General features: G+C 39.3%; 1 protein-coding gene across 2 annotated transcripts in view; it reads left to right on the forward strand.

Moving 5' to 3' along the window:
- The window catches only part of DHRSX (dehydrogenase/reductase X-linked), a 163,083-nt gene extending 145,520 nt beyond the window's left edge, over positions 1–17,563 (forward strand). The window contains exon 8 of one of the 2 annotated variants that reach the window (XM_032100196.1): positions 17,098–17,563. In XM_032100196.1, coding sequence (XP_031956087.1) covers positions 17,098–17,295 — 198 coding nt within the window. In that variant the 3' untranslated portion in view covers positions 17,296–17,563. The remainder of the gene's footprint in view (positions 1–17,097) is intronic. The other variant, XM_032100197.1, reaches the window with a different exon arrangement.
- Positions 17,564–19,297: the final 1,734 nt, after the last annotated feature.

The following is a 19,297-nucleotide window of genomic DNA, read 5'->3' on the forward strand; positions in this document are numbered from 1 at the left end:
GTTTTTCTTGTGGAGAAATTATACTACGTTTTAAAATTAAAAAAAAAAATTCCTTTTTTTTCGTTTGTTTTCTGATTTTGTAGCCTTTTTAATTTAAACCATGGTGTGATATTATAGGGAGGTCAAAACTGAGTGCTTGATCTTTCTTGGGTGGGTCTTTCAAATCAGAGCAATAGACTTGCTGCAAACTACTGGTCATGGATCTCTTATGAGAGCTAAAATGTGTCAGTGCTCCAAATGACTGAGTATAAGTTTGCCCCCTGATATGAATGACTGTCTAGATTTCAAAATAAATCCTTTGGATTGTACAGAAAATTTGAACTGTCAAGAAATAAATGGTGTGGTGAACTGAAACATAAGTCTCAAGATGCCCTCAATTTAGCTGTATTTCAGTAATCTCTCATTCACATTTCATTGCTGTCAGCAGCCTGTAGGGTTTCTCTTTTATTTATGATGGAAATACCTGTCAATGAATCATGTTGCTGAGATGCATGTGTTTTATGCCACTTCGAGGAATTATTAAACACTGCATAGTTCCTGTGGTAAACACCACATTGCTGGGTCATTTGTAGTACCATGTATTTCTTCATGTAAACATCTTTCTTGCATAAAAAATTATTGATTTTTATGTGTGGTAGGTGGAAGGTATTTTTGTTAAGCAAGTGCATATAATTTTATTTCATGTTTTTCCATGTTTTCACTATCAACTTGTATTCTGTAAAACTTTGAATGACAGTAGGTGTTTATTAACAGAATTTTGCAAGTATTACTACGGTTACTTAGTGTACCTAAAATTCAGGAGTCTGAGGTACCTCTCATGTTTTGGAGTCCCTTTGCTTAAATTTGTGAAGACTAGATAATTTTCATGTTAAAATATTATTTACTTTCAAGTATAGAGCTTTTTAATATACAAAATTACATTTAAAAAAATGTAATTTCCTTTTTAATAATATACTAACCGAAAAAGTAAACTACTGTAGGTTTACAAGTTAAACAGATATTACTAAGTAGTTTTCACTAATATTCTTCTACTCTTAACTTTACTCATCTGCAATACCTAATAACTTTTAGGAAGGATAGATAAATAACCCTAGCAAAATGTAAAGCGCTGAATATTTTGGAAGACTGCAAGATCCTTTCAATTTGATCTGCTGTTTGTTACTGTCATTGTAGATTATGGATGAGAACATCTGCAATTGTCCTTCAGCTAATATACTTTTGAATTAGAAGAAAGGGCAGAGCTACAGAGCAGCTGGCAAGTGGTCAGTTAACCCCCATTCCGAGTGTTTAAAACACCTCTTCAGTGGGGCTTCTTAATGATGAAATACGTAGGGCTGGCTTTTGTGACAACTCGTGGAATGAGATCAATGATTGTAACCTTTTCTCTAAATTAAACTGGAAAACCAGGAGCCAGCAGGGCTGTATGCTCAGAGCTTTGGAAGAGCAGCTCCTTTCCTGCTTATCACCCCATAAATACATTTTTAATATTTATTTTTAAATTATGTGAATATATTCTGGGCTGTGTTCTCATCTCCCTTTCACTGAGCCTACTTCATCATTTATAGTTTTGAAACACTTATATTTGTACTTATTTAATGTAGCAGCAGTTAGCTCCAGCCAGAGTACTGTCTAGATTTTATTTCCTCTTCAACACAAAAGTAAGCTTTACGAGATTGAGCTACTACTTGCAAATGAGCTGTATGCAGAGAAAATTTTCAATCTCATTTTATAATTTCTCATACTTGCCTAAATAAAAGGAAAAAAATACCCTGAGTGAGTTCTTTGGAAATGAGTTTATATTTTCAGAGTAGGAGTTAAAGAGCATACTTGGCTCGGGTATCTATTTTCACTTAGAGAAACATGTTGTGTAACAACATGTAACTTAGTGCTATTTGCTCTTCAGATTTCTCTTTGTGGTTATGGTTGTTGTTTGGCATTCTTTTTCTCTGCTGTGGTCATCTGGAAAAAATTTAGATGAGAAGAGGAATCTCCCTGAATTTTCAAGAGCCAAACCACTTTCCCTCATTTTATTACATTAGTAATTAAAAAATACTGCTGTTTTCTTATGCAGAACTGTAGCAAGACACCCATATATGTTTCTAGTCACAGCTGGGGATTTATTCTTCTCAAAATCTGTCCTTCCTATCAGGTGCTGCTGGTAACTGTTGTCAGATGTTCAAGTAGCTGTGCTCTTGTGGTAGGAATGATGTTGTTTCAATTCACTTTCTAAGCAAGGACCAGATGTTTGTTCTGGGCTAAGCAGAATTGATTTGCAGTTAAAATCTCAAGTAATGGAGTATCATATGAGGCTGTAAACCAGCCATATCTCAAGCCACATGTGAATCAAAAAGAAAAATGTGAGAGCCGCTGGTAATCATCTTCTTCACTGCCACATACGTCTTGGATATTTGTTTATGCAAGTGGAGAATGGGTTGTTCTGTCCCCTTTGTTAACAGATGAGAGTTCAGATTTGTACCTTGGACTGTTTCATGCTTTTCCCTTGCTCTACACAGAGATAACAATAAAAACAAGGCAAAGGGCTATATTTAGAGAATTAGGCTGATAGGCATTCATTGGTTCCCTGGAGGAGCCAGTGATAAATCTGTCTCCTTGGGACATTTCACTGAGCCCTGAGGCACACCACCTCCAGCTCTGGCCACCTCATGTACTTCCAGCTGCTCTCAGCAGTAAACTGTTGCAGGCAGAAAAAGCAACTGGGAAGACTTAAAAGATTTGAAGTCCAGCGGAGTTACAGTGGAGCTTTAAAAGGTGAGGTCTTAATCATTTTGTGACAAAAAATCTCTTACGCAAGAAAAAGCTTTGCATGGAATCCCATGGCTCCAGCTCTCCGGTAATAATCACGCTTCTGCTATTAGCTAGACTTATCCATCAGAAGTCTAGCTTTTACATTTTATTCTAGTTGTCATCAATATATTCACACTAATATTTAATATATTCACAGTATAACAGGCAGGAAAAATTACACTGGGGCTAAGGAACAAAGACAAATATTGCTGAAGAAATTTTAAATAACGTGCAGATCTCTAGTGGGCATTGATTCATGTACTTCATGGTGTCAATAATTGTTTGTGAATTGCAGTAATTTTTTTCCTCTGAACAGAGCATTACTCCTGAAATACAGTCATTACGTATTGATTAGCTCTGTAGTTATTTTCATGCATCAGTAGCACCAGTAAAAAAATGGGTAACACTTGTTTTACACCAATGTGTAAGATCTGTACATTGTTCATCAACAAGTGAAAGGAATCTTTAAAATATATTTTTTTTATTGCAGAGACCATATTGACATTCTCAGTAGTCGTAAGTTTCAGGATAAATGGGAAAAGGTGAAAGAGCTCATTTGGGTTTTTAGGTTTTTTTTTGGTCAGGGCATTGTAAATGTTCTGCTGTGTCAGGACAAGAGTGCAATAAGAAGGATATATTTGTCACTGTTTAGTGCTAATGTGATTTCCTATTTTCCCTACTGTATGACCCTCCACTTAATCTCAGTTGTTGGTAATGGGCTACTTTTTGATTAAACGATGAGAGCTGAAATTCACCAAGGAGAAAATAAATAAAACTATTTGTTTCACAGACTGTCAGCAGCTATTAGGGAAATTAAGTGTATTTTTCCCTGAACCATGTTACAGACTTTGCAAAGTTCACAATCAGTTGAAATCCTCTTTTGTTGAATACAGATTTAAAAGCAAAATTCAGTTATATTTTGGACACTAAGGAGTTTATGCAATTGATAAAACTCAAACATTTAGATTATTTTTATATAAAAACTGCACTGCTTGGAAACTCTTGCTTTTTGACTGTGGCACCCTTATAGCCACAGCTCAGAAGATTTGCAGAGTAAAGGGGGCTTTGCAGCTTTTCCCCTCAGCTGCAGGAGTGTCTCATGCCCTGGAAAGGGCCAAGCAGCAGTAGGGATTGTGGCTGGTGCTGGTGGCCGGGGACTAGTCTCACTCACAATCCTTTATTGCAGCCCCACATGTCCAGAAATGGAGCATCCTGTCACACCACTCTCTTGCTTCAAAGAGGAGCCTTGTTGTCTGACCTGCTCTAGGGGCTTGGCACTGCTTGTGGACCCACCATTTCTCCTGAATTGTCAGATTTGGCTGGGTCAATGTATTGACAAGGTTTCACCTAGTATTTTCCTCTGCTTTTTCTACCATGATAAGGCTTGGGCTCACTCCTTTGTTTGCACCACAGATTGTAAATAGCGTCTACCCCAAGAGATCATGCTGTGAAGTCTGTTTTTTACCCCTTTTGGTTTCTGAAGGGGCTCGATGACATGGATGGGTGATCTGAGGAGGGGGAGTGCTGGTGCTGCACTGGGAAACCCTCCTACCCTGAGCCCCTTCCTCCTCCACATGGTATATGGGCTGCAGAAAGGGATCTGAGCCAGTGAGGGAAGTAGCACACTGATGTAGCAGCCACACTCAGTGAGGTTGCAGTGAGAGCCTGGCAAGAGGCATTTAGGAATTCATTAAGGAAAGGGAATGAAAAAGCACCGGGACTATCAGTGGGATTGTTGTGGGGCACGATGAAAAGGCAGGCGGAGAAATGGATGACAGTTTTGTCTGCGGACATGCTTTGCATACCACATAGAGAAACAGAACCTAATCTTGATTGGAACAATTCAATTCCATTGTGAAGTACATGTTAAATAACAATGGGCAGCTGCAGAGCTGTGCAGACTTGCAGGTGAAGAGCAGAATTTTAAGCAAGTGGCTGTGCAGGCAGGAGAGGCAGAGGAGAGGGCTGGGATAGCAGCTGGCACTGGTGTTTGAGCTCTGCTCAGACCTCAGCCTGTGCTTTTACCAGTTAAAAGCAGTTGCTTAAACCTTAGCACAGTTCTGCACTAATTCAGCTGGAAGTTTTCCTGGGAAGCAGAAGTTTAAGCATCTGGAGCTTTGCTGCTTGCAGTGTGTCACCTAGAGTGAGCAAGCATGTGGGGGGGGGCTCATTGGTTGAACTCTCAAGGCCAAAGGACATGTGTAGCAAAATGACACTACCAAAGAGCATAGTTCAATATTGAGCTTCCTAAAAGGAATTATTTCAGCACCAGATGAATCAGTAAAATGTATTCATCAAATCACCAAACCTCACAGTATTTGTTTTCCATTCTAAACAACTTCTCTAACCTTTATATCAAAAAGCCCTATGAGTTCCAGTGCAACAGGAATTCTCCCGGGGAGCTTAATGAAAAGGTTAATTTTCACTGTTTTATTTTGTCTATCAATAGTTCTCTGGGCCATGGCTACTTAAGTCCTGAATTAGTCCAGTATCAAAACCCCCAGTCAGAAACTCTGCAGAGACAGAAGCTACGTGTGAAAGGGATTAAATGTTTTTCTCCTTTGCAGTTTTATATTGTCCTGTTTCAGTTAATGAGATTTGACCATTCACTATGGGTCTCATTTTTGGAATTTGAACCAACTCTTCCTTCAACAAAAGCCGGGCCAGTGAGTGTAGTCATTCACACAGGAATGGAGTACACCATGTCACCTGTACAGCAGTGAGACCCCTCTGCTGTGGCTTCTGTTATCCGGAAAGGAAATAAGAACATGGCAAGGACCATATCTGTCACCAAATCCAATCCTGCCATTTGCAATGAATACACAATTTTTTTTTACTCCATCTGTTACCTTAATGAAGGTTTACAAAACCCCCTTAGAAATAAGCCTAGATATTAAATTTAACAACTTCAGTGGATAGTAGATCTGGGTCTTTCTACTTAGCAGCAGTTAACAATTTTAACTACATGCCATTTCATGGTTTCCTTTATCTGTTCCACTGGGAAGAACTGACACTTGTTTTTCCTTTAGTGCCTCTGCAAATGAATGGCTTTATCCCCCCCCTCCCCCCCCCCCCCCCCCACATTGTGAGTACCAGCCTGCCCTTCTTTCAGACCATTTAGCTGATTAAATGTGATAAGCTTAAACTCTTGAGTAATTGTTTTCAAGACGGAAGTTTTTTGCTTCCATTTCAAATCTTGGGAAACATTTGTGTGGCTGAGGGTCTGCGTGTTTTCTCTCTCTATAATGAGCTCTGCAGTTAAAGATATGATGGCTCAAATCTTGTCTGACATAGTTTTAGAGACTAGTCTCATTGAAATCAATGGTACTCTTTGCCTGTCTAAAGTTATACATGTTCTTTGGGTCTCTTCTGAATTTAAGCCATCAATAGATTCCTTTGCGGATGGTAAAGAGCCCTGGGGTTGATTGATTTAAACAAAGGGATTTAGGTTACAGAGCTTAAATTCACTTTCAGTCTGCACAACAAAAAAAACTTGATTTGAATAATCAGATTCATTCCTCCTTTGCATTTGCATTTTTAGTTATTTTGTTAAAAACAAGTTGATTCTGGTGGGTTAATAAGCGTTCAGATACGTCAATTTGCAACTGAATGTAGCCTTGGCCTTTAAATTTAGAACTTTTCTTGGGTAACAGAGGACAAGCTATATAGACAGCTCCATAATTGTATGGTTTCAGAATCTATCTGTTATTTCATGACTCTAGCAATCTGATAGCATTGTGATAGAAAATGGGAAATGGTAGTTCTCTTTACAAGATGACTTTTTTTTTACTTGTTTTTACAAGTTGCTTCCTGATAAAATAGTTTAATTAAAATGAAGAGAACTGTAATTTTTCAAGGGTTTTATTACTAAAACAGAAAAGCCCTGAACTTATTGGGCAAAACTGAGGATGTAAAATTTGTAATTACTTACTTGAACTACCTGTCTGTTAAAAAGATACGATTAAAAAATCTGGGCCACTCTCACCTAATTCTAGTCTTCCACTTAAATGATTATAGGAAGTAAGTCTAGCCTTCTCATTTTCCATCTTTATGGTATGTTACTAGGGACAGATGTAAATTAACCCTTTCATTTATATCTTTTTGGTTTATCATTCAAGATTAAATGATGAAATTTCCAGCAACTGGAATTATGTGAAACAAATTTCCAGAATAAGATTCCTTCCCTCCCCACCACTTTTATCTGTCTTCCAGTTTGGGCTTTCTCCTCTTAGTCTGGGGAATATTGTGAAACTATAATTTAAGCACAATAGCTCTGTAAAAAACAGAAACTCAGAGTAGCTCGGACATGGACAGTGCTAAATGGTTGTTCTGGTTTGGGCTGAGATGGAATTAATTTTCTTCTTAGCAGCTGGTACAGTTTTGGATTCACTATGAGAATAATGTTGATGACACACTGATGTAGCTGTCATTAAGTGATGCTTACACAAAGCCAAGGACCTTTCAGTTTCCTATGCTCTGCCAGTGAGAAGATGCACAAGGAGCCATGAGGCAGCATGGCCAGGGCAGCTGACCCAAAGTGGCCTAAGAGATATTCCATACCACAGATCATCATGCTCAGTACATAAACTGAGGAGAGTGTGCCAGGAGCCATTGGTTGCTGCTCAGAGGGCCTCAGTCAGTGGGTAGTGAGCAATTGTGGATTTTATCTCTTTCTGACTCTCTTCCCCATCCCACTGGGGAGTGGGAGGGGAGTAAGTGGCTTACTTGCCACCTGGGATTGAACTGCAACGGTGGTATTTGGTGACCTGCTTTAAACGCCTTTCTTCCAGGCAGCTCAGGGACAAGGAGACAAAGGCTGAGACCCAGGGTGAGGATAAGCACTGTAAGGTGAAGGTCTTTTCCCATGCAGGAGCTTTGTGTGGGGCAGACCCATCAGCAGGATGTATTACAGCCCAGCTAGCATGCCACTGCAACGTGGACCTAAGAAGTTTGGGGAAAAGTGTACTTTTGCTTTCATCTCTCCCATCTTCCCAGACATATTTTCATCTCGCATGCTATTAATTCATACATGTAGCACCCTGTAGTCATTTTGAGTTAGTTTGTGCACTTCACAGGTTCTGTTCCTCATCTTTGGCAGTGCAGGCATATGGCCTGCCTGAATCCTGTGGAAGTGTTCTCTGCTGACCTTACCTGGTGATCCCGGAAAGGATTTGCTCTTTCACACCTTCGCCGTCTGTTTTCAGCAGGTGCCTCCAGCAGGAAAGGTGTGAAACCAAGACTGGCAGCCACCCTCTCCCAGCCCTCCTCCACCTAGCTGAGCCCACAGATGGAATAATCCTGCTGCTGTTTGGGGTACAAAATGGGGGTTGTAGCAATTTAAAAGAGAAGAAGCTGTGAAATAGCTGCTGGCTTATGTAATTTTGGATTACTTCGTTTTGTCTGTGTTCTTTACAGTCTTTATGCTTTTTGATCTCTTCATAATTCATAAAGGCTTTCTATATTGTGGTCTCCTTTTAAATATTTAGGAGTTCCATGTCCATCCTGAGTTCTTATAATAATTAAAAAAATAAGTAACAGTCATTATAAGGAAGTTGTGAAGTGGGAGATGTGTCAGTTTCTATTTTCTATCAAGGGAAAACAAGATATATGACTTGGCAAATATTAAACAGTAAGTAAAAAAGTAGAGATGATGGTAGGGGGCTACAAATCAAAAGTTGCCATATATCTTATTCTTGAAGTCTTGGGTTTTCACCAAAAGCCAGCAAAGATATTTTACTTTGCATGAGCAGGCAGGTAGTAAATTATTCAGAGATGTATGCACTCAGGAGCATCGTCTTCAGCACCTCAAGCGTTGCTATGTCTCTTTTTCTCTGGGGCTGCTAAAAATGCAGCTACCACTTCAAACACAAATACTTCTGTGTGATTTGCTGTGTTGCTTTGATTGTCAAAATCTATCTTCTTTGAAAGAATTCAAGAAACTAAAGATGACCCATGTACTGTTGTAAGATAATGCATTGAAAATTTAAGCTGGAAGTAAACAAACGACTTGTGTATTTTTCTTTACGAACACAGGAAAAGGAGTTACAGCCTAGTGCACGAGGCTTCAGAATTAGGATTTAGGAGACTGATTCTTTCCTCATCTTTTCTGACCTGCATATTTGCTTCAATAAATATCTTGTGAGTCTCTGAATAGAGGAGTTCTAGAAAATTCCAGATTGTGTGAGGATGTCCAGGAAAATTCTCAGTGATTTAACTCAGGCATCCTCAGCAATAGGTACATGCAGGACATCAACTGGTTTCTAGAGAGCTCATTAACCAGACAGAGTGTCACGCTCCCAGAAGAGGCTTCAGTATTTTCTGAAATACATGTACTTTCTCAGCTCTCTCTGCCTGTTGTTGCCTGTCTTATTTCGTACAGACTGGATGTTCCAGCAACTGAGCGTCTCTGCTTGGATGTTTATGCAATGTCTGGGGCAGCAGGCTCTTATCTGTCAAGTTTTGCATACTGTTATGGAGCTGAGCGAGGTAACAAGTGTAATGTGATTTCAGTGGCTGCAGCGATATCTCAGCTCTGACTTGAAGACATTGTTTTCTACTGCAGAGCAAGCTTAGGGATCAACTTCCAGGCAAAGTAATGTTCCTCAATGCACTTGACAAAATGAATAAAGGAGTCAGTTATGATTAATGACTTTGACCCAAAGTTTCAAGTCCCTGCTCATATTCAGTCATGTAAAATTGGGTTCTTATTTAAGCTATTTCAAAATTGCTTAAAAGTGAACATAGTTCTTTTAGTTTTCTATTGAATATCTTAGAAAATGCAAAGTACGGATCCACAAACACTCCTGCTCACATCACCAATGTTATATCGCACTTCTAACCTGAGAGAGATTCAGTTTGAAATTAAGACACACAAATATAATTTTATCATTTTAATGAATATTATTATTATTTATAATATTTGTACATATAATAATTTATAATACCTACAGTTGAGTTCACTGTTGGGAGTTTCTCCTTGAAATCAATGGAGTTTTCTTCAGTGTAGCCCAGGAAGCTGGCCAAACAAGGAATTGATTCTCTGCTTCCCATGGGCAGGCAGGTGTTCAGCCATCTCCAGGAGAGCACGACCCCATCACACATGACCATGACTTGGGAAGACAAACACCTTCACTGCAAATACCTGCCCTTCTTTTTCCCCCCACTTTATATACTGAGCATGATGTCATATGGTCTGGAATATCCTTTTGGTCACCTGTCCCACCTGTGACTCCTCCTGACCTCCCATGCACCCCCAAGTTCCTTGTCAGCATGGCAGTAAAAAAGGCAGAAAAGTCCCCAACTCTTTGTAAGCCTTGCTCAGCAATAACAGAAACATCTCTATATTATCAACCCTGTGTTCAGCACAAATCCAAAACACAGCCCCATACCAGCCCCTGTGAAGAAAATTAACTCTACCCCAGCCAAAAGCATCTGCTTAGCCTGAAGTAGCTGCTTTAGAAGAGGGTTCAGAGTCATGGCTGCTGCCTTCCTCAGTAAACTTTGCTCATGTTTTGAATCTGCAACAAGACTCATCCAATGGTTTCAGAGTAGAGCTGCTTGGCCGTTTTTCAGCAAAACACATTTCTCAGAAGGCATTACTATGACACAAAACCAATTCAAACCTTTGACCACCAACTCCATCAAAAGATTCATCAGAAATGAGGTGTTCAGACCTGGGTACATGCCTGCTTCCTGGATCCCCTGGGCAACAGGCTGACCCCGACAGTCTTTTGAGGACAGTTCTTTTCTTCCATAGTGCACCTTATCTACAGGCATTCCAGCCACCTATGCAGGGGATGATGTTAAGATAAGATGGGACTTCCCAGCCATACTGTGTACGTGAATATTTTTTAGGCTCTTTCCAAAAAATTTGCTTTCAAAAGAAAAGGAGATTCAGGATTTGATACTCTCTGTGTCTGTTTGCCAGCTATCTTGGCTTCTGTTCTTTCAGTATCTTGTGCTCAGGGAAAACTTCTCTTTTTCCCCAAATAGTCATGAATTATTCAGATTATAAAAGCTCCTTTCCTTCCAAATTTTGATACATTTTTAGTGTGAAAATTGCTTTGTGTTCTTAATCATCAAAATTTCATGTTTTATTATATATTTATATCTTTGATTAAGAAATTATTTCTCTGTGGCCACAACATTCTCAGGAGAAAGGCTTCACATTTTAACTGAGCCATTTCTACTATTTCTTTCAAAGACAAAATATGAAGAATTTTATTATGGAGTGAATTTATTAAAGAATTCTTATTGCCGCAAGTTGGGGATTGAAGAGAAATTAATTTGATGGTGCTGACTGGGTACCTAGGGAGAACTATATTCAATAAAATACCTCTTTCTAGTCTATTATCAAGGCAGAAATTGGATAGAAATAGCATAATAGCAAGCTACATATGAAAGAATAGAAGGAAAGAGAGAACGCAGATAGCAACCAGGGGTTTTGAGTGAAGGCAGAGATTGCTGAAAAGATGTGCTGCCACACTTCTCTGGCAGCTTTGGCTTCCTAGGGACCTGCCAGTTGGTCCTGGCCACTGGTCTCACCAGGACATAAAGTCAGCACTACAGCCTTATTGATCAAAGGTTGCTGAACACGTCCATACACCTGCGTCATGGTTCCCTTTCTAGCCTTTGTCTTCATACTCAGTATTTCAATGGATTACTTTTTGTCTGGAATTTCCAAAGCAACAATCACGTTAGGAGGTCTAGACAGTGCAAGTTACACAACGCACACTGAACACACATAGCCCCTGTCTTCACCTGGAGGCTGTGACACTACAGCAGCTGTTATTTCACCTTGGACTCCTGCACTAGGAAGTAACCTGGTGTCTTCCCAAGACACCTGGCTTTGAAATGATTCAGTGGTTCACAGATCATAGTAATCAGTGCACCCTAGAACACAGGTAATTGGTTTCTCACAAGCTTGTTTGCTTTAATATTCATGGAAACACTATCCCAGCTACTCTGTTTCTGAAATTTTTTCAAACTATTCCATGTTCTGTGTTTTCCTTTGTTCTTGAGAGTAAGGCAGTGCATTGAGGGTGACTGGTGTCACCCCTCCACTAGCTGCCATCAAGTAGATGAAAGACTTTGCTGTACTGAGTAAGAGTAATTTCATGTTCCCTTTGTTGTTGCTAATCCCTACAGTGTATATGCATAGTACTCTTCAGGGATCCCAGATGATCGTTGTCTTTCCTGAAGGAAGACAGAAAAGGAAAAAAACTCTGCCTATACAGAATTTTTCAGTACAGAAGCAAGTCAGTAATATACCAGCATTTAAAAAATATTACCAGAATAATTATCACTGAGAAAAGTGAAGGAACACAGGCAAAATTACCTGAGTACTGAAGCCCAGAAGATGGCCCGTTCAGTGCTTTCTGCGTCTTCCCAGCTGGAACCAGGGAATTTGTTACCCGCTCCACGAACGGCCTGATAGAAACTCACTCATTTAAAAAAGTGAAGCCACAGAGCAAACACCATGAACACCTGTGGCAAAAAGAAAACCAAACCAAAACACTTCTGCAAGCTACTTTAACTCCTCAGCTCATGAGTAGATTTCCCACATGAACTGAAAAGTGCATGATATAATGGATGGTACATGAGGTAGGACCAGTTGTATAAGCCCACTTTCGATGAGAGTTCCTACAGCAGTCTACCTAATGTTGCTGATGAGGGTTATTCCACCCGTACTTGATGTATTCTGCAGCACAAATTATAGGGATAAAGGTGTTTTAACATGTTTTTCCTCAGCATTAAGTTATCTTAATCACAGGCAGTTCTGTGTGCACATCTCTCTGTTTGACCCCTTGTTCATGTCCCTCAAAACTCAACAGTGATTCTGTCAGCTGCTTCCTGCTCTCTGTCCTCTGTGCCCAACCTTCTCTCCTATAATCTCTCCAGATGGCAGAATCCTGAAGTCATTAAATACAAATCAAGTACAATTTTCTGATTGAGTGGGATGAGGGGAAGCTATTCCAAAGTTGTAAGTCCCCTGATACCATGGCTAGTATCACTGCTGCCCTTTCAATCTGGCCAACTCTGTTAGGCAGTACAATCTGAAGTATATGTATCCTGTCCACTCCAGCTATTTGTCACAATGTTTAAGACACAACAGTTGTCACTGTTGGCTGGTAGTTGCTGCAATTGGTACTGAGAAAATGAATGGATTACAGGGGAGGAGTTATAGGAGCTTATTAATTTTTTTTCCTGTGCAGTTTTCTGTGGTTTCTGATAAACATAACACACTGTCTAACCCAGGACTCTGAGCTATGAATTCAGGTGAAGGTGGAAGTGGATGAGTACGTGGATTATCATGGAAAGTGCCACAAAGCCATCATGTCTAACTGATGCAGACGCATGATTTCTGAAGAGTTAAGCTGTTGCTCCTGTTTTAGACAAATGGAAAGGATGTAACATTTCATGGCAACATGGCTGTAGGAACTGACTGTTGTCAGCTAACACATTTCCAAGCATTAGCACCCAGAACGGACAAAATTATATGTCCCTTAAAATTGCATTAATCAAAATGCATGAACTAGCAAGTCCTAAAAAATCAATATTAAAATACAAACCCTCTTAGCACTTGTCCCAGTTTCCCTAGAACAGAATATTCCATTTCATACTGAGGGAAAATTATTCTTTGTCGATGAGTTATAATTGATGAATATTAAAAACCAAAGAAATAGCAGAGCTTCCATAAAAAGAAAAGAGTTTTTACTCTGGGAATAGATGGTGCCAAAATAATGTAATTTTTTGTATGTAGGCTACATTTTGCTTAAATGAGCTGATCACATGCTATCTTTTCTCTCCTTCTTCCACAGCCTCCACAGGTAAAAAAGATGTGTAATTTCAATCAGACCTTTATTTACTGTTGAAGGCAAACATATAGTTAATTGAAAAAGAAAGTAAAAGATGTGATCAATACTATAACAAGCAAAAGGAATAACAGGTTCAGAATTTCATTAGGAAGAAGTTAAGCAGAAATCGTTTTTGCTTGGATTTTACAAAGGCATTACTTACAGTTCCTTGGATACTAATAATATAACAGTTTGTAAACAAAAATCCAATTTAAAAAAAAGTTCAGCACCAATAAGTTGGTAACTGAAGAATGAAAAAGCATTGTGCAATTTATAGGTAGCCCTTTTCTCTTTAGGACAAGTCCAGCCAATTAATGAACAAGATGTTACTGATTCTATATATACAAATATGATTCTTTTACTGGTTTTTAAGGCTTTTTTACACTGGCAACGTGTAGAGAATTCTCCCCTGTGATTTGAATAATACTGGGGTGCCAGTTTGGACAAATTTGGAGGAAAAGATCCTCTGAGAGAAGGCAGGTTACAACCACCTCTCCCCCACCAGATTCGGGAAAAAAAGAAATTTTCCTTGGAGGAAAGTGAAAGAGATAAAAACTATTTATTTAACAAACACACAGGAAAAGGATAATAATGCTAAATTATAAAACCTCTCACTGTGGAGAGAAACCTGGGAAGATTTCAGAGTCCTTCTGTAGGTGTGGACTCTCTCCTCCTCCTCAGAGCTGGGTCGTGGGCCCACCTCCAGGACCTCGGTGGAAAATTGTCCCAATGTGTTCTGATGTTGAAACAGTCCAGAAGAGAAGAAGGGAAAAAAAACCCAAAGTCCCAGGAAAACAAAGTTCAACTCTCCATCTCTCTCCGGAGAAAAGGAGCCGAAAGCTGGCTGAAAAGCAAGAAGGGTGCTTCCTCCGCTCTGGCTACCACAGGAGCAGAGCAGTGTGTATCTGTGTCCTTGAACAACTGCTTTGAGAAGTTTGCTTGGTTTTTTCCTCTCCCTCCTCTCAGGCTCAGTTTAAAGGCACAGAAAGGCCCAAATTTATTTCTCGGCATAGAGCAGTGATAGGGGATACACATCATAAAGTCACCCCAAGACAACTGGTTATTACTTCCTGTCTATCTGGAACTCTTAGTATAATACTTCAGGGTCCCAAAGATGGAAGAGACTTTAAAGACCATCTAGTTCCAACCCCCTTGCCATGGAAAGAGACATCTTCCACTAGACCAGGTTGCTCAAAACCTCATCCAACCTGGCCTTGAACACTCCAAGTGATGGTTAATTCCTTAATGTAGTATGGTTGGGTTTTTTCCCTGTATGTTTAGATAATTGCTTTAGCAACAGGAGATAGAAACTAAACAGGAATTTTGCATAGAACTTTAAGCTTAGCATATTAGATATGGTGGATGGGAGGAGCAAAGTAAATCTTAGGAAAAGTTACACAAGCTGACTTTAATGGATGGTCACAGTGTTACTGTGCTTATAAATCACAGTGTGGGCATGTAAGCACTTTCAACTAGTACATAACCCTATTTAAAATATTTGATATTATTTTGAATAGAAGAGAGTAGAATAGACTGTTTCAGTTGGAAGGGACCTACAACAAAAGTGACCAAATCATGACTGACCAAATGATAAAGCAAATTTTTAAAGGCATTGTTCAAATGCCCGTTAAACACTGACAGGCTTGGGACACCAAACACTTCTCTAGGAAGGCAGCTCCAGTGTTTGACCACCCTCTTGATATAAATCGCCTCTGGTGGGGAACTTATCTGACATACCATCAAAAGTAAATATCTTGATAAATCCTGTATATCCTGGGAGAACCTTACCACTGAATCAGCAGAGACAATGTGGTATTTCTGATGCTGTAACAATATCCATACAGACCAGGCTCTGAGGCTGCAGAGAGCCCTGCTCATAAGAACATAATCACATGAATTCCGCCCACAGACAATTTTTTGAAAGCATTTTAGTGTTGAGCTGTTGTCATTAAGATTTGGGCATCATGATATTGACATTTATGCCTGTTTGTGCTGGAGAGCTGTTAAACTCAGGAACATAACGTCCAGTGAACCATCACATGAAGTAATGGTTTATCCATGTCAGTAATTTTTTTAAGTAGAGCACAAGAGTATGTAAGAAAACTTTTGGTTTTTCTCTGTCATCCAGAATAAGTTGTATAAAATATGAATGCTCATATTCATCATTGTTCTACTACTTTAAAATATCAAGATACTTCATATTGCTGATCACAGCTGATCATTATGTTAGCCACTCTGTGAGCAAAGAATTGTGCAGACCCTTTATGTTATTTACATAACGTACTGGGTACGAACAGCACTATTTTCCTTAGGATAAAGAAGGGTGAAGTAGTGGTAGAGTACTAAACCAAGGTAAATGAGCATTTTTAAAGTGATTTTAGACAGAATCTCATAGTACAGTCATTTTCTAAAAAAACCAAACATAACAAAAAGCTTCCAATTACTTAGATTTCTTAGTTTTTATAAGGCACTGTGTAACCGATTCACTACTGTCTCATTCATCAAGTGAGTTCTTCAGGAAAAGACATCCTGTCAGGTGCTGCAGACAAAGCTCTGAGCAGCATCAGTACTGTTAATGTCTCAGATAATGACTGCAAAGATTGCAAAATGATACATTATTATCTAGCAGGCATTGATCATAATTATATCACTGATAAAGGCAAAGCATATCAAATGTTGTCTTTTAAATATGTCCTTCAGTTAGAATAAAAATGCCATGGAAATAATCTCAGTGGTAGCTGTGTGATCCTTCCGAATGCAAAATGTAAATGTTTTGCATATACTGAGGATGAAAGGAATTATCACTCTAAGCTATTCACTTATTAATTTTCATTTAATACTCATGGTATATCAAACATTATAGATCATTCACCATTTTGCTTTATGACAGAGCAGAACCCTGACAACTATGCTCTGTTTAAAATGTAATTCCCTCATTTACCTGCCTGCTTGGACTGAACTGCAGTCTTAATTTGCTGTCACCGTTTCCATGTTGCTTTGCTCATGTCACATTGTTGTTAAAATGAACACATTGCATGTACAGCATAGCCTTCTTATTCCTAAGGCAGAGCACAGACTCTTTCATCCTTGCAAAATGAATAATTAAACTAGGATTTTAATGTTTGTGCTTGCTTTTGGGTTTATTAGCTCTAACTGTGAAAACTAAATCAGTTATTTTGTATGCTCCATCTGACTAACTCTTGAAAAAATGGACTGCGGTTTTCCATATATCTGTTCTGGCTTTAAGCTATCTTAAAATAGCACTGTTGAAGAAATGGACTCTGCCAATTGAATAAGTGGCTTTCTTATTATAACAAGACCACAAGTGTAAAGCAAAATCAGGGAAGATGTTTGTCACTGATAAGGTCCTATGGTGGTAATGTCATTCTTCTGCTGTACCTGCCTCACTTGAATTTGGGTTTTTCTGTTTCTACAGACCCCAGAGGAAGGAGCCTCTACAACCATCTATGCAGCGGTTTCGCCCGAGATGGAAGGAGCTGGTGGCTGCTACCTTTACAATGAGGAAAGGACAAAATCGGCTGACGTAGCATATGATGAAGAGCTGCAGAGAAGGCTCTGGACAGAAAGCTGCAAGATGGTTGGGATTTCTGATGAAGCCAGCAGGCTTCCCTAGAAGAAGCCACTTTCAGCTGGGCAAATGAAATGCATTGAAAAGCATCTTAGGTGAATTCTTGCACCATCAGTCATCATCCTGGAAATCACCGTTCAGTCCCAAAGGCAAATGTGAACAGCTGCTCTTCACCTGAATCCCTAATCTGCTAGGGTATGGGGGGAATATTCCCACAGAAAGGTGTAGTGGTTGGTTTTAAATCTAACCATCAGTTTTGTAAATCATGATGTTTCAGTCCGTGATTAAAATACAATCTTTAAACATGTGCAGAGATGAGTTTTCATTGCTTTGTTCAACAAAAATAACACTGGAGCATGTTGTACTGGGAGGTTTTGAACTTTAACCTCCTTTGTACATGTAAGTTACTCTTATAAATCAGTTTTAAAAGTTGCAGCTTTATTTCCTTAAGCTTCATTAATCTTCAAGACACTTTCATCAGCTTGTTCTAATGCAGAAATTTGGCATTCATGATCATGATGTTGTTTCTGTCTTAAGGTTAGTTTTATTTGTCAGCTTTTATCCAGAGGTATTAACTGAAGGTCAGAACAACAACAAAGAAGTAAATAAATAGTGTCTTCTTCAAAAAGGATATTGAATTCACTTGTTTCCAGTTTAAGTTCATCTCTCCTATAAAGGTGAGGAAGGGGTCAAGCATCATAACGGCAAAACTGGCTTTGGCAGAGGATGCAGTCAGCCTATTGTTTTGACGGTGGGCTAAGATTACTTGTCCCCTTTTCTCCTGAACCCCTGTAATGTTGCACCCACAGCTTCTTTCATTTTCTCTGACAAGGAGAGTCACACATATACTGTTGCATGAAGAATCAGCTCCTTTTATTGGTTTTGATCCCAGTTCATATTTGTTTCAGAGCTAGAGTTCATGGTTTGGAAGAGACAGCAATTAATACCAGCCCACTTTTTCCTTTTTCTGAAGATGTACAATGCATCCTCCCTAAACTGTGTCTTTGCCATTTTTAAGAGTAGCCCCTGCCTACTCAGATAACTTACATAGGAGCAAGAGGGCATTTTCCCTTTAGTTGTGTATGTCTTTCCTTAAATTTCCTAGCAGCTGTTTTATTTGACGGTCTCAGAGTGTGGAGCTGATATTTTTTTATGAAGCTATTTTCAGCAAACACTAGGATATCTCTGTGGGATACAGTCGGTTCAGATGCTATCAGTTTTGAACACACTTCAGTTGTGTACAGTTCGGGGAACCCTACCTATGTCTAGCAAAGTGAATCTTTAGGCATGATGTTCACATTCATGGAGTAAAAGGCAAAAAACACCTGGGGCAATACAAAGATAGCCTGAATTTATACAAGTGCAAATATCTAGAAGAAAAAAACTGTATTGAAGATAGAAATATTTTAAAGGGAATGATGGTACACTATGAGAATAATTTGCAGAGAAACTTCCCCAGGCTTAAAGATTATAAGCCTCACAAAAACACCTGGAAGTGTCTGGGAAGACCTCACAGCAGCTTTAGGGTACTTATAGGGGCCTACAGGAAAGACGGGGAGGTGCTTGTGCAGTGTAGCGATAGAATGAGGGGTAGCGGTTCTAAACTGAAGAAGAAAGATTTAGATTAGACATTAGGAAGAAATAATTCACTGTCAGGGTGCTGAAGTGGAACAGATTGTCCGCACTAACTTTGGATGTCCCATCCCTGGAAGGGTTCAAGGTCAGGTTGGACAGGGCTTAGTCTAGTGGAAGGTGTCCCTCCTTGCCCATGGCAGGGGAGTTGGAAACAGATGGTCTTTAAGGTCCATTCTGATCCAAACCATTCTGTCATTCTTTTATCTCTTCTCAGTCTTTCCAAGCACATGGAGTGTGCACCTATGGAGCCTGAGATCTTATTGTTGATGGAGTAAGGTCTACCCTACTCCCATCTTGGTGATTTTAGGTGCCATCTAAAAAAGCCACATAATCCTATAAATGTCCTTGAGTTTCCTTTTTTGAGATATACACAGGGAAAGAGACTAGTAGGTGGGCATAAAGCTTATATTCA

The sequence above is a fragment of the Corvus moneduloides genome, chromosome 2, assembly GCF_009650955.1.
Source record: "Corvus moneduloides isolate bCorMon1 chromosome 2, bCorMon1.pri, whole genome shotgun sequence".
NCBI classification, from domain to species: Eukaryota; Metazoa; Chordata; class Aves; order Passeriformes; family Corvidae; genus Corvus; species Corvus moneduloides.